Here is a 10,534-nt window from a genome sequence, read left to right as displayed (position 1 = left end):
AACTCTGTTGCTGGTGCTCACTGACATGGGCATACCGGACCTGGAAAGTCCCGCTGGTGCTGACATTGGCTTATCGTGGTGGTAAATGGTGGATCCTCTTATGAGTGAACCTTTGTTCTTCGACTGTCCCACGTCGCCCGATGACAGCATTGTATGGAATCCAGACGTTGGGTTGTAAACGAAAATAAGTCCGACGTCTCCCTCAGGAGCCAATGGTTCTTCTTGGCGTCGTGTCGCAGTAACAGGAATCGGAACAGCGTGAGCCTCGTGCTTTTCAGCCCAGTTACGAGTACGGTAATAGTTGAGTTGCTTCTTGGATTTTTCCTGTCATGAACAAGCCCGGTTTGTGCGTCAAAAACTTTTTTGATCCCAAGCTAAGACTTACCAGCTCTTTGTGAAGCATGTTGACTTTGGAGGAATCGCCGTCCAGCGCAGGAGACTCTGAAGGACTTCCTGTTGCTGGTGTTGCTGGGCTTGAAGTTGGTGTTGTAGTTGGTGTTTCTGGTCTGGCACTAACTTTGTCCGCGACTGTTGGTTTGGGTGTTGGAACTGGAGTGGGTGGCTTCTCAGGCTTTTCGGCAGCCTTAACCTGGTGTGCACACAACATTTCTAATTTGAATGAATCCAAATAAATCACGCACCTCCAAGTGAGTCGTAGACACGTGTGGTTCATCAGCAAAGTCACGATGATCATCCATCTGAAATTAAAACATGGTCAGAGGAAGATATAAGAAGGATGAAGTTACCAGGGACGATACTGTAATCGAATCAGTTTGAACAGCTTTATCCTTCCTTGCAGGACGTCTAACTCTCTTATCACTTCCATCATCTCGACTTTCAATAATCTTCGTCTTGTCGTCCTGGATGATCTGTATCAGATTTTTACCCTGGCTTGCAGTTTCACTTCTAGTTGTCGACCTCGAGTCGGGAGTCTGACTTCCAGAGGCAGATAGAGGACTGGGACTACGCCGGTCGTCGTCTCCTTTGCCTAACTTCGGGCTGGGTGACTTCCTTGGGTAGACTTTTGACTGGATCCGAATCGGTGGCTTTGAAGCGGCCCCTTCACCTCCTTCTCGCATCGCTTCGGGACTTCTGCTTTTCCTTGGCTTCTTATTAGGATCTTCTGTGACCTCCCGTGTAGTTTTTTCTGCCTCACTTAAAGCTGAATCAGGTCTTGATGGAGGTAATTTTTGAAGCCCTTCAACGGCATCTGGTCCCAGTAGATTTTTCACTTTCACCATGTCGTGAAGATGTTTGCCGGCACTATTTCCTGCCAGCAAAGAACAAAACTTTTGAGAAGCGGAGCAACGAATATAAGAAACTCTTTACCGGTTGCATTCAGCTGTTGCTCAAGTAGCTGATATCGTCCTTCCTGACAAACCAAAGAAACTCAAATCAATGGGAAATCAAAGGAAGGCTTCGTACCAAACGTTCAGCAGATTCAAGATTTTGCGACACTGAGTCACCAAGAAGTTCGTAGTCTTCTTCCTGCGAATAAGTAGTAAACAATGCTTAAAGCCCATCCTGTCACGGGACTTTCAGAATCAAGTGCATTTACCACTCAAGATATGTCCTTAAGCTGGTGAAGGAGAAACACACCAAGGACCGTAGTGCTGACATAAACTCCTGCGGCATGTTTTGAGATTCCTGCATTAACAGACAGACATAAGAACGCTCTTCTCTGTTACAGCCGAACTTACATCCAGGTCTTCCTTTCTCAAGCTCTGAATTTTGTTATTCAGGAAGTTCTGTCAACAAACATAGTATCACCAAACGTTTACAAACCGTAGAACCAGATGATGAGAACCTTTTCTTGATACAGATTAGCCAGTCGATTTTGCAAATCTTCGTTCGCAAGCTGTAAAGCGATAGGTGGAGAGGCAGGAAGTCTCCAGTCACTTCCTCCCACGTTTTGCAGCCTCGACTTCATCTGTTCTGTAGACTCGGGCTTTAAACTCTGCCGGGACTCGTACTCTTTGCTCTTTTCTTCAGCCATAGCACCTGGACAGCAGGAATCCTCTCGTAAACACGAATAATAAACAGAGAGCCCACCCAGTTGTTCCATCCAGGACAGCAAGTCCCTCAAATCGATAGCCTGCTCATCAGTGTGCATCGCACCAACCTGGAAAGCACAAAAGAAAAATATAAAAAAGAGTCTCCATGCAGGCTTGAACTTACTAGCTTTCGGGCTTGCTTGACACTGATGCTTGTATGCGACATATATGGTGAATCCGCTTCTTGAGCAGCGGCGGCGGCAGATCCCTGAACCTGCGATCGAGCTGGAGCTGACGCCGGTGCCTCTCTCGGAGGACATTCACCGAGCGAAAGGTCATGTAGCATTTGCGTTCGCAGACCGATACGGCTCATGGAATCCTTGATGAGAGCAAGGTACTCGTTCGGAGACTTGTCCATAACTCCAGGCTTCTTTTCGGGGCTATCGTCCTCGTCACTACTGCTGCTGGAGCTACCTTGAGCAACTGTGGTATCACTGTCAGCATCGAAGTCGAAAACCAGCCCCTCCAAATCTCCTGTATCCACGCACTCGTCCACCATGTAGCAGACATAACTCCTGCGCGACCGTTGAGAGCCCGACTTGGAAGACCTCTTCTTTTTCCCATCCAGCAAATCCTCCAGCTGCTTCACAGCCTCTTCGGTGAATTGCTGGTCGTACTTACATCGCACACGGCCGCAGCCAGGCACCCAATGCTTGTGGCGCGTGACATCGGTCTTGACACCAGTAAGGCAAGACAGCAAATTCGCTCCTTCCTTCTTCACAGTCGATCCTTTGAACTGAAACGGGCTGGGCGTGGTCTGCGATTTCGCAAAAGTGTCGTGCAGGAAGTTCTTCCCGCCATACGGTAAATCCTGCTCGACAATCCCTAGCTTAGAACCGCTCCACTGCTCAAAGAAACACTTACATAGTCATGGATGTCGATGAACGGCAGCGTCGGCACTGGCGCCGAGAAACTGAGGTAGTGAAGATCATCCTTGCCGTAGAGATCCCTCTCGGGCGGGAGAGGACGGGGAGAAGGAGCTTCGGCCATAGGAACCCTAAATGCGCAGCTGCCCGTTGGGCGGGAGATATCAGGAGAAGTGTGACGTGTATAAATCCATGTCATTACGGGAAATCCAGTCTTAGGGTTTACCGTCGCCGGCTATGGGGGAGGCGAAGGCCGCGGCCGCGGTTAAGAAGGTCAATCTCAGCGATCACTTCGCCATCAAGCGCATGCTCGATGAGACTGTCTCCGAGGTAGGAGCTCATGAGAATTTCGCTAGATCTGGGAGCTGAGAGCTGGATTCTCCGTTACCAGGTCATCGGCGACATGGGATTCAAGGAGAATGTGACGGTGAGCAACATGAAGCTGGGCCTTGGCTTTCTAGCCTGCCTCGTTGCTCTGGCAGCGCAGCTCTATCCCAAGAAATTCCCGGAGAACAAGCCAGTTCTACTCGTCTGCATTGCCTTATATCCTCAAATCTTTGTTTTGTTTCCTTTCTTGTTTCCTTGACACAGATCCCACGTATGTTGTCTTGAATCTCGCCATCCAAGCGATCGTCTACTTCAAGGAGAAGAACAACATAGTCGTCACGTATCCGTTCCCGGTACGTCACGATTGTTTTTTTCTTCTTCTTTCTTGCGGGAGAGGACTCTAACTTGAGTGTTGCAGGGCTCGTTTACCAGTACTGGACTAGCAATATCGTCCAAGCTCCCCCGTCACTCGCCAAAGTATACTCTACGCATTGCGAGTGCTGATCCGGGTCACATCTCGGCCCATTCGCCGGTGGAGTTTACCAAGAGCGTTACAAAATGGTATGCTTGTCGTGTGGTTTGTCACGGTTGTATCCAACACAACACACTAATTTTGCTGCCCAGGTTCTCCAGCGAAGGAGTTTTTGCAGAGGCTTTGTTTTGGGAGGATGTCCGAAAGCTAGTAGAAGACTATGACAAAGACAGAAAGGAGATTAGCAAGTCGAAGTAAGCCAAGGCTGTCTTGAACATTGTCTCTTCTAAGTTTCTTAAACCGAAGGTAAAGAATATTGTCCAATCAAGTTGCACTTCCAACATTTCCACCAGGCCAGCGTTGTTTCAAGTGTAGCTTCCTCATGACCCACGCTAATCTTCTCAAAAACTGCTGCCTCCTCTTTCTCCAAAACCAGATCGCAGCCCCGTACTCCTCGTTCCGCACTTGTCTCGTGCTCGCTCTCCAGTCGAACTTCTCCACTTCTTTCCGCCCGGCGTCTCCAATCCTCTGCCGCAGCTCCTCGCAATCAAACAAACTTCGCACCCTGTTCACGCACTCGTCCAAATCGCCAGGAGCATACAGGAATCCGGTCTCGCCACCCTCGCAGATAATGTCGGGAATGCCCCCCGCCCGAGCCGCAACCACGGGAACTCCGGAGGCCATTGCCTCGAGGACCACGAAGCCCAGCGTTTCCGACTCGGATGGCATCACGAACACGTCCGCACTGGCGTAGGCTTGTGAGAGCTCTTCTCCTTGAAGCATTCCAGTGAAAACCACTGGCAAATCCGCGAACAATTCCTCCAAGTCCTTCCTGCAAAGATGTGGACTCGCTAGAACAAGTTTAGCCATGAAATTCAGCGACTTACCTGGACGGTCCATCACCTACAAACGCAATCCTTGCGTCGGGTAGTCTCTGCATCACTCTAAAAGCACTGCAACGTGAGAAAACAGAAAACCGGTGGAAGTATTTCTTGACATACTTGTACAAGAACTCCAGGTTCTTCTCGACTCCCAGTCTTCCCACATAAATCGCTAGGCGACGCTCAGGTTCCCCGCCGCTGAAAGTGATTTGCCAGTCAAGATCATGGAGATCGGAAGGAGAAAATGTACCGAAGCTTACGTGAGCCGGTTTCTCATAGCGTCACTTTTATATCGAGGATGGAATCTATCCGAGTCGACACCTTTGCGCCAAACACGAATCTTGTTGGCTGGAAAGGGATGGATTAGATGCAAACAAACATTGATTGCACTATACCTGTTGCTGCGCCAGCTGCTTTGAGCTCTTTTCCAAGAACACTGGAAGTTACCAGCGTAAGGTCTGCAGCTCGATGCAAGAATTCTGCACGACAGAAAAAGTTTTTTTTTTTAAATTTAACATTCGATTTGGCTTGGGAAAGTGAAACTTTACTGATGATCAGCCACATTGGTTTGACGAGCCAGCTGAATGTGTACTTCGGTATATACCTGTTGATCAAGCATTAACTTTGTGAAAGAAAAGACAATAAGAGCTTACAAAGGGACATGAGTGTGGTAGGACAACACAATAGGAATGTGGAGCAGCTTTGCAATCGCTAGAGCGCCGAAAACCTGCATCAAGAATTAAAATGTAGAAGAAAATCAAAACCATACCATTATTCCTGGAGAGGACGCATGAATTATATCGGGCTTGAAATGCGCAACCTCAGAGATGATGCGTGGACTGAGAGCAAGCGACAGGGGAACGAGTTTGTAGAACGGGCAAGGAAAGCTTCACGAGAAAAGAGAAAAACACTTGTTTCAAAAGGAAAAAGAAAAAAGAAAAAACGTTTTTTCTTCGTAGAAATTGAGCATTACCTCCAGGAACCGATAACTTTGGCTCCATGAAACTCGGTGGGAACACCTTCGTGTGTCGTGATAATCAGCACCTGGGATTAAAGATTATAAACAGAACAAGAAGAAAAGCACGCAAAAGCACGAACCTCGTCCCCCATCTCTCTCAAATAGCGAATGAAATTCTGGAAGCGATTTTTATATCCAGAGACATAGCTGTGCCCAGCAAGACAATGAGAGAATGAGAGGAAAGAAATTTGCTACTCACGCAAACGGAGACGGCTCCACGAAGAGAGCAATTCGGCGAGGCCCAATGGTACCAGTGTCCCGCTCCCGCTCCCGCTCCTCCACAGCATTGGCAACGGCATCCAGCTTCGACAATCTCCTCCTCCTCTGCTTTCTCACCAAGCTCGGGCTCCAGAACGCAGCAGCACAGCTCTCCAGAGCACCACTTCTCGGCGGGGACAAGGCGAGAGGAAGAGACTGAAACGAGCAGCTGCTCGCGAGAGTGGATTGGAATGGAGAAAGCGGCAGCGGAGGTGGCAGAAGCGGTGGCGGAGGGAGCGGAAGGAATGGAGAGCAATGGAGAGGCACTCGAGTGCCCTGCATAGCTAGTGGCAGGCGCGGCCAAAAATCTCTCCTAGGGCGGAAGTGGAAGAACTACTAACTTTGAAAGAAGCACCAAGTGGATATTCCAAGGATCCCTGCCGGATATGCCCTCCTCAAATATCTCGAGAGTAGTAAAACACTCCGAAGATCATCTCAGCCCACGCCAGATGAGATAGCAAGTCTGCCACAGCCCGCCATTCGCAAAGTGTGGAAGAATTATCCGTCCCCAGAAAGGATACGAGGGTCCGGGCATCTTGATCAATCCAAATCCAACGCCGATCACCACCAAGTGGAATGGAAATCCCTTCTGCAAGAGAACGAGGCGAGAAAAACTCGTCAAGTCAGTCGCTCGCAAGCGTGCACGTACCCGGAGACTTGGAGACACTTCTTTCGCAACCTCGTTCATGATCCCCGCGAGCGCAATCCCGAGGAGCATGGAGACTGGCACGAAGAGGGCCTTGCCATGGACGAGCGTGTAGGCGAGCTCGCTGGCGGAGGAGACGAGCAGCACAGGGATGGTGAGCCACTTGAGCGCCGTCCACACCAAGTCGGATAGCCTGGCGGCGAATCTCTTGGCGGCCACGTCCCACGGAAACGATCTGAGCGGGTCTTGTGGCTTTGATGCCGCTACCGCGCTCCTCGTCGCGGATTCCTCCCCAGTCTTACTCGCAGGCGACAAGGCGCGGGCGGAATCGCACCTCAGCAGTCTCCGATCCCTCCGCCATGCTAGAAATGTAGGAATCCTCACGCTCGTCCGCTGCAAGACGAAATCTCTCTGTGGCGATGGATCAAACAAATGCGGCTAGGTTTAAGCTCACCCCAGGCCCTGATGTAGACGACGCCGCCACCAGCGCCGCTCCGGATGCTACGGACGAGAGCCCCGAGAGCGCCATGGCAAGCCCTAGGTAGCTCTTTATTCAAGTAAACATGAAAATACAAGAAGACACATCAATTGTTCTAGGAAGCTGAGCGGATCGAGAATAAGTTAAGGCTTCCATAGCATAGTGGTATTGCGCTCGCTTCGTAAGCGAGAGGTCGTGAGTTCGATCCTCACTGGGAGCAAATTGCTGCAAAGTAAGCTAGTTTGTTTGTTTTTCTTACTTGTATTAGAAATGTGATCAACTTTTTGACGCTTTCCTTTCGTATAAAGAATAAGCCCTAAAATGGTACACGGTCAATTTTGACGGTAGGCAATGTAGTCGGCCAGCGCGAGCAGTGGCGCCGCCCTCGACTCCCCAAACGCCGCCAGCTGCTGCTTGGCCCCCGCCAGGAGCTCCTCCGCGTAGTCGCGCGCCCCTTGCAAGCCCAGCAGCTTGGGATACGTGGTCTTGTCCGAGATCAAGTCCTTGCCCGCCGTCTTGCCCAGCTCCTGCGAGCTCTTGGTCACGTCCAGGATGTCGTCCACCACCTGGAACAGCAGCCCGACCGCCTGCGAGTAGCTCCGCACCCTGCCCACCTCCTCCTCGCTCGCGCCGCCCGCGATGGCGCCGCACACGCCCGCCGCCTCGAGCAGCTTGCCCGTCTTGTGGATGTGGATGTAGCGCAGCGTGTCCAGGTCCACGCCCTCCTTGCCCTCGCAGGCGATGTCCACGATCTGGCCGGCCACCAGGCCCTGCGATCCCACCGCGCTGCCCAGCTCCGACACGATGCGCACCACTCGCTCCGCCGGCACGCCCGCGCTGCACCGCGCGATGTGCTCGAACGCGAGCGAGAGCATCGCGTCGCCCGCCAGCACCGCCGTGTCCTCGCCAAACGCCTTGTGGCAAGTGGGCTTGCCGCGGCGGAGATCGTCGTTGTCCATGCACGGGAGATCGTCGTGGATGAGGCTCATGGTGTGGATCATCTCCATGGCTATGGCGGACGGCATGGCCGCCTCCTGGGTGCCGCCGGGGATCATCTCGCTGGCGGCGATGCACAGGATGGGCCGCACGCGCTTGCCGCCCGCCAGCAGCGAGTAGCGCATGGCCTCGTGGATCTTGTCCGGGTAGCGCATCGGCAGCGCCTCGTCCAGCGCCGCGTTCACGGCCACGCCCTTGAATTGCAAGTAGGATTGGAGATCGAAGGAGGATTCACCTGTGCTGCTGTTCTTGACGTCCTGGAGCGTCCGCGACGCGGGGGTCGCCAGCATTCTCCATCTCGGCGGCGGCGAGAACTTCATGGGCCGCGAGCTGCCTGGAAAAGCCACCATGCCCTTGGCGAATTTGTGGTGGGAGGACGACTCATGGGGATTTCTGAGCTGCGTGCTAGGGTGGTGTGAGCAGCACAAGACCGCCATAGCTATAATCCTTGCGGATGATAGAGAGATAGATGGGATAGATGGATACCCCCTTGTCCTCCGCTGCTTTTTTGCTTAAATTGCTCTCCTGGCGCTTGGCTTGCAGCTCACTCGAGATTCCCCTCCACATATTCTCGCCTTTTAACAGTGGAGCTGGAGTGGAACGAACTCGTCCGCCACACAGTCAACGTTGTCACCGGAAGCTAACAAACATTCGTCCATGCCAACTTTGAATCGCACGTCCATGCCAACTTTGAATCGCACTGCGCACGATGACTGCGTAGCGAAATCTTTTCTATTCGCTTGCCACAGATGTCAACAGTCGACACTTCGTTTCGAGACGAATGCGCCCTCTTGGCTTCTCTGCTTAGAAAATGCGCGCGGGCCAAGGATCTAGCACAAGGCACTCTCGTTCACGGCCGAATTGCAGCATCGCACCACCACTCTCGAAACAGATACCTCGGCAATCTCATCGTTCAGATGTATGGGAGCTGTGGGAGCATTCAGCGCGCGGTGGCGGCCTTTGAGAGCATAGACAGGCCTAATGTTTTTTCGTGGACTGTCATGATCACCGCATATGCTCAGAACGGGTATCTTGTCGAAGCTCGAGAGCTCTTTGATACGATGCCAGACAAGGATGTAGTGGTGTGGAATGTGATGCTGAAGATCTACTCTCAAAACGGTCTCATGGTTAAAGCTCGGGAAATCTTTGACGCAATGCCGCAGCGGGACGTCGTGTCTTGGACTGCTCTTGTTTCTGGACATGCCCGAAACGGGGATATGGAAAGAGCTTGCAGTGTCTTCGCCAGGATGCCAATGAAGAATCTGGTCTCCTGGAACACCGTTATAACGGTTTATGCGCAGCTCAGGGACTTGGATAGATGCAAGGCGGTCTTTGATCAGATGCCCGAGAGAGATGCCGTGTCTTGGAATGCATTGATCTCGGCATATGCCCAAAACGGGCATATCGAGCAAGCAAACAAGCTCTTTGATTCAATGCCTTTCAGAAAGGATACAGCCTCTTGGAATGTGATGCTTGCTGCGTATGGAGAACAGGAAATGACCGGGGCTGCGTTTCGGCTACTGGCGTCAATGGATTTGGAAGGCACCGTGCAAGCCGACAGAATGACATTCGTCGCAGTTCTCCAGGCCGCCGCCAGTGCTGAAATGTTTGTTCGTCTTGCCCACGATGAGATCACACTCAGGGGGATGGAGTCCGACACGATGTTGAGCGCAGCTCTCGTTAGCGCTTATGCACGGTGTGGCTTGAGCGAACGAGCTAAAGACGTGTTCGATAGAGCGGCACACAAGAACACAGTGTCGTGGACTGCTATGATCGCAACTTACACCCGGGCTGGACGATTCAAGGATGCTGTGCGACTCTTTAGCGTCATGGACCTGGAAGGAGTTCCTGTAGACGGTGTCGCCGTCGTGGCAGCTCTCGAGGCTTTTGGAAGATTGGGAGAACTGGAAGCGTGTAGGATCTTTCACCACTCCATCGTCAATGGCATGGAGATTGGAGGAGGAGTCGCTGTAGGCAACGGACTCGTGAGCATGTATGCAAAGTGTGGAGGCATGGAAGCGGCTAGAAGCGTGTTCGACGGAATGAGGAAACGCGACATAGTCACTTGGAATGCTGCGGTCGCAGGGTATGCAAAGAACGGCCAAGCAAGCCAAGCTTTCGAGCTTTTCAGGACACTGGAGCTGGAGAGTATCCACCAGCCAAACGAGGCAACTTTCAGTGCTCTTCTGCTGGCTTGCAGCCACGGAGGCTTCTCAGAGGACGGCTGCCAGTACTTTGGGGGCATGAAGCACGACTATGGAGTTGCTCCTGCCGTCGAGCACTGCATTTCCATGGTGGATCTCCTGGGTCGCTTGGGCCTGCTGGAACAGGCGGAGGAACTGCTTCTAAACTCCGTCGAGTGCGAGAGGGATGGCTGGGTTTCTTTGATCAGTGCTTGCAAACTTCACAAAGATGCCAAGCTCGCAGCAAAAGCCGCTGGCGTCCATGTCATGCCGGAGTCGGACGGTGCCCGTTTCGTGCTGATGCAAAACACGCTCAAAATGGATGCAACCAGCTAGGAAGGAGCGTTGCAAAAAT

General features: G+C 52.1%; 6 protein-coding genes and 1 non-coding gene across 7 annotated transcripts; 3 read left to right on the top strand and 4 right to left on the bottom strand.

Moving 5' to 3' along the window:
- Positions 1 to 10: 10 nt before the first annotated feature.
- Positions 11 to 805, bottom strand: LOC112342225. Its single transcript, XM_024663696.1, has 4 exons — positions 747 to 805; positions 642 to 698; positions 386 to 589; positions 11 to 324 (listed from the first exon to the last, which is right to left on the bottom strand). Exons 2-4 carry the CDS (start codon positions 692 to 694, stop codon positions 99 to 101), a joined length of 483 nt encoding a protein of 160 aa, XP_024519464.1. The 5' UTR covers positions 695 to 698; positions 747 to 805; the 3' UTR covers positions 11 to 98.
- Positions 806 to 1,173: 368 nt separating this feature from the next.
- LOC112342229 lies at positions 1,174 to 3,119 on the bottom strand. The gene is made up of 9 exons (XM_024663727.1): positions 2,919 to 3,119; positions 2,179 to 2,865; positions 2,053 to 2,122; positions 1,808 to 2,001; positions 1,701 to 1,748; positions 1,559 to 1,647; positions 1,426 to 1,488; positions 1,330 to 1,372; positions 1,174 to 1,270 (listed from the first exon to the last, which is right to left on the bottom strand). The coding sequence occupies exons 1-8, from the start codon at positions 3,117 to 3,119 to the stop codon at positions 1,339 to 1,341; spliced, it is 1,386 nt and encodes a 461-aa protein (XP_024519495.1). The 3' UTR covers positions 1,174 to 1,270; positions 1,330 to 1,338.
- Positions 3,117 to 4,060, top strand: LOC112342224 (probable signal peptidase complex subunit 2). Its single transcript, XM_024663695.1, has 5 exons — positions 3,117 to 3,250; positions 3,312 to 3,463; positions 3,519 to 3,600; positions 3,666 to 3,808; positions 3,872 to 4,060. Exons 1-5 carry the CDS (start codon positions 3,158 to 3,160, stop codon positions 3,975 to 3,977), a joined length of 576 nt encoding a protein of 191 aa, XP_024519463.1. The 5' UTR covers positions 3,117 to 3,157; the 3' UTR covers positions 3,978 to 4,060.
- Positions 3,969 to 6,581, bottom strand: LOC112342222 (sulfoquinovosyl transferase SQD2-like). The gene is made up of 12 exons (XM_024663687.1): positions 6,526 to 6,581; positions 5,818 to 6,465; positions 5,699 to 5,765; positions 5,574 to 5,644; positions 5,370 to 5,487; positions 5,254 to 5,327; positions 5,149 to 5,204; positions 4,996 to 5,079; positions 4,861 to 4,948; positions 4,721 to 4,798; positions 4,607 to 4,663; positions 3,969 to 4,551 (listed from the first exon to the last, which is right to left on the bottom strand). The coding sequence occupies exons 2-12, from the start codon at positions 6,156 to 6,158 to the stop codon at positions 4,044 to 4,046; spliced, it is 1,542 nt and encodes a 513-aa protein (XP_024519455.1). The 5' UTR covers positions 6,159 to 6,465; positions 6,526 to 6,581; the 3' UTR covers positions 3,969 to 4,043.
- Positions 6,582 to 7,148: 567 nt separating this feature from the next.
- On the top strand, positions 7,149 to 7,220 carry TRNAT-CGU. The gene has a single exon. It is a non-coding gene; the product is annotated as a tRNA-Thr (tRNA).
- A 47-nt stretch (positions 7,221 to 7,267) lies between these two features.
- LOC9629977 (geranylgeranyl pyrophosphate synthase, chloroplastic) lies at positions 7,268 to 8,659 on the bottom strand. The gene has a single exon (XM_002989847.2). It carries the CDS (start codon positions 8,431 to 8,433, stop codon positions 7,333 to 7,335), a length of 1,101 nt encoding a protein of 366 aa, XP_002989893.1. The 5' UTR covers positions 8,434 to 8,659; the 3' UTR covers positions 7,268 to 7,332.
- Positions 8,660 to 8,745: 86 nt separating this feature from the next.
- LOC112342228 (pentatricopeptide repeat-containing protein At4g02750-like) lies at positions 8,746 to 10,515 on the top strand. Its single transcript, XM_024663726.1, has one exon. It carries the CDS (start codon positions 8,746 to 8,748, stop codon positions 10,513 to 10,515), a length of 1,770 nt encoding a protein of 589 aa, XP_024519494.1.
- Positions 10,516 to 10,534: the final 19 nt, after the last annotated feature.

The sequence above is a fragment of the Selaginella moellendorffii genome, unplaced genomic scaffold (genome assembly GCF_000143415.4).
Source record: "Selaginella moellendorffii unplaced genomic scaffold, v1.0 SELMOscaffold_102, whole genome shotgun sequence".
Classification (NCBI taxonomy): Eukaryota; Viridiplantae; Streptophyta; class Lycopodiopsida; order Selaginellales; family Selaginellaceae; genus Selaginella; species Selaginella moellendorffii.
The sequence above is the reverse complement of the archived record's forward strand: the minus strand, read 5'-3'. Positions and strand labels throughout refer to the sequence as shown.